General features: G+C 38.9%; 1 protein-coding gene and 1 non-coding gene across 2 annotated transcripts in view; both read left to right on the top strand.

Moving 5' to 3' along the window:
• The first annotated feature begins 355 nt into the window (after window positions 1-355).
• Window positions 356-427, top strand: TRNAV-CAC (transfer RNA valine (anticodon CAC)). Its single transcript has one exon. It is a non-coding gene; the product is annotated as a tRNA-Val (tRNA).
• A 2,462-nt stretch (window positions 428-2,889) lies between these two features.
• The window catches only part of LOC139762022 (mitogen-activated protein kinase kinase kinase 12-like), a 930-nt gene continuing 405 nt past the window's right edge, over window positions 2,890-3,414 (top strand). Inside the window, exon 1 of the mRNA XM_071686800.1 lies at window positions 2,890-3,414. This exon is cut by the window's right edge and continues 405 nt beyond it. Coding sequence (XP_071542901.1) covers window positions 2,890-3,414 — 525 coding nt within the window.

The following is a 3,414-nucleotide window of genomic DNA, read 5'->3' as shown; positions in this document are numbered from 1 at the left end:
GTCTCCCCTGATGATGTGGTTATTACATGAAAGTGCACTTGGGAACTTGTCATGTTTCATTTTCCCCGTGGACTCATAGGAATATACTTGATCACGCGCAAAATTGTGATCCTTTCCTATATATATATATATATATATATATATATATATATATATATATATATATATATATATATATATATATATATATATATATATATATATATATATCCTTCAGTATGTTTACTTTCGATAATGAGGAACATAAGAAGGAGCCAAGCAAGTAAATTTCGTCAAAGACATCTCTCTTTTCTAAACGCTGCCTCGCAAAGATTTTCATTAATTCAAATTGAAGAAACAGACGTATTTTTCTATTGTCTGGTTAGCTCAGTGGTAGAGCGTGAGTCTCACACACTCAAGGTCGTGGGTTCGAGACCCACACCAGACATATTTTTTGTCTTTTTCTTTTTTCATTTTGTCCGCATCACATGTGTGCAACATTCAGTATGTTCGTCCAACGTTATAGTGAAGATCTTCACAATAAATTGGGGTTTTCGACCTTATCTGAAAGGGTCAGGTCCACCAAGACGTCCTTGAAATCTTCCAGAAGCTTCTGGCGATCCTCCTCCAACTGCTGGGCACATCAGAGTTAACATGGGCCGGACATGGGTTGTGGAACGACTTAATCTGCTTCCGGTAGTTAGCAGGGATGATAATGAGGGCTCTGACCTCATACCAGGTTAGCTTAGTTCCAGTCTATTGCTTAGTTCCAGTCTATTGCTTAGTTCCAGTCTATTGCTTAGTTCCAGTCTATTGCTTAGTTCCAGTCTATTGCAACGAAAATAAAAAGTAAAACTCATTTCTTCGTGGAAAATTGAGAGGAAAACACGACAGCAACATGGAGATTTACCCTGTGGTTATTTTGCCGGCTAGTCGGCAACGGTCGGTCAAACAGTATTTTGCCGTGGTAATCTCAGTGCTTTATATAATACTAAGTCCCAAAATATGTTCTTGGGGGCGTAGCTCAGTGGTGAGCGCTCGCTTGGCATGCGAGAGGACCCGGGTTCAAACCCCGGCGCCTCCATTTTTTATTTGGGAAATTCATTGTTTTCAGTCTTGTATATATATATATATATATATATATATATATATATATATACATATATATATATATATATATATATATATATATATATATATATATATATATATATATATATATCGTCCGATCAGGGAAGTTAAGCAACGTTGGGTCTGGTTAGTACTTGGATGGGTGACTGTCTGGGAACACCAGGTGCTGTTATCCCTGGTGATAGGGAAGAAAGAATACTTGCCTCTTATTCCCTGCGTGTCGTACAAGGCGACTAAAAGGAGAGGGAGCGGGAGGCTGGAAATCCTTCCCTCTTATTTTCAATTTTCCAAAAGACGGAACAGAGAAGATATAAAGATATTGTAAAGATGTAACTAATATAAGATATAAGAATGAATGGAAGATACGGATGTAGCTGAAACAAGGAGTAATGAAGATTAAGGTGCAATGAAAATTATTCTGTAGTGAAGACAAATATGTATGTTGAAATTTTGTATTGAACATCAAGAAGTAATGATGATGATGAGACTGTAGTGACGATGACGGTTTAGTTAGGGAGTGGTGACAATTGCCTTCACAATGATAATAAGGAGGTAACACAATGAGGAACACAAACTTTCCAAAGCTACGTTCAAGTCAGACTTTGAACTAAGTTCGGTAAACAGAAGGTGGTGTTAAGATGAGAATGTTGTGAGGAAGACTATAGTGATGATAAGGATATTGTCAAGATAAGTTGTAGTGGAGATACGAATGTAGTGAAGATACGAATGTAGTAGAGATAAGGGTTTTAAAGAGTAAAGTTTATTCAAAATGATTATATAGTGAAGATAAGAACTACTTTTAGTGAACATCAGGAAGTACAATGATGATGGTATGGTAGAAATAACGGTGTAGTGAAGAAGAGGATATAGTGAAGATATGATTAAGTGAAAATAAGCTAATAGTGAAGATACACGTTAGTGAATATGAGGTTGGAGTGAACTTAACCTCATTGACCTGATCCTCCAAATCCTCCAAACTACTTTCAATGGCGGACCCAAAGCCAACCTAAAAGGCTATATATCTTCACTTCTTGAAACACCTAGAGAACAATATGATATATACAATACAGAATTAGGTATCTTCACCGTAAACTGAATTGTCCACCATATTTACTGCACTTGAAGTGGAAGAAATCACGGCCATAGAGTTTAATGATCTCTAATTCTTTATTTTCACTACTTGCCAACCTTAGGCATCTTCACTACAAACTGAACTGTCCCATCTGATACATACAATGTACAATTGGGCATCTTCACTAAAACTGAATTGTCCACCATATCTAATGCACTTGAGCTGGTAGAAATCACGGCCATAGAGTTTATCTCTCATTCTTTATCTTTATTATTTAACACAATTGCATTATAATATGATAAATATAATACACAATTGGGCATCATTGAAAACTGAATTGCCCGCGATATTTACTGCTCTTGAGTTGGTAGAAATCACGACCATAGGGTTTATTACATATTCTTTATCTTCCCTACTTGGCATATTAGAAAATGTACACAATATACAATTGGGTATCTTCACTACAAACTGAATTCTCCGCCATATTTACTGCTCTTGAGCAGGGTTTTAAGTAATGAAGTCATTGAATCACTGATAACTCAATTACCTGAGGAGTTAACTATGATTTTCTGCATATCCAGGATATAGCGTAAGATCAGTAGGCAACGAAACAACTTAGGCATCGAAATCACATCCACGGACCTGCACATTGAGAGTGGTCAATTTCTGCTGATACCCAACACAAAACCAAAGGTTCTCCTCTCAACATGACTCAGATCGACCGAAAAGCATTGGAATTGCTCGTTTCCGAAAGCCTGGCCACCTTGGGCGAAGGGGGGAACGGGACTGCCTACCTCGTCAAGTGGCATGACGAACTGGCCGTTCTGAAGGTGTCTCACTTTTCTGAGGATGAGCGTCTCATGCGAGAGAGCCAATACATGGTTTTGCTGGAAGGAGCTGGAGGAGTCCCAATGTTGTTGGCTTATTCCGAGGAACCACCAGCCATCTTGATGACCTACTGCGGCCAATACACTCTCCAGGATATCATTAAAGGCAAAGGACCAGATGGCTACGATCTCCTGCAACTGGGACTGATGGTTGGACAAAGGCTTCTTGAAATGCACCGCAAAGGACTCATCCACAATGACCTAAAGGCTAACAATGTGGTCGTGAGCGGCGATCCGCAGTCACCCAGAGTGAACATCATCGATCTGGGACTTGCATGTTTCGAGGACATGACTAATGAACTCGAGAGCGATCCTGAGGATTACCCATGGATGGCTCCTGAGGTG

Source organism: Panulirus ornatus, chromosome 42, assembly GCF_036320965.1.
Source record: "Panulirus ornatus isolate Po-2019 chromosome 42, ASM3632096v1, whole genome shotgun sequence".
NCBI lineage: Eukaryota > Metazoa > Arthropoda > Malacostraca > Decapoda > Palinuridae > Panulirus > Panulirus ornatus.
This window is presented reverse-complemented; position numbering and strand designations above follow the sequence as displayed.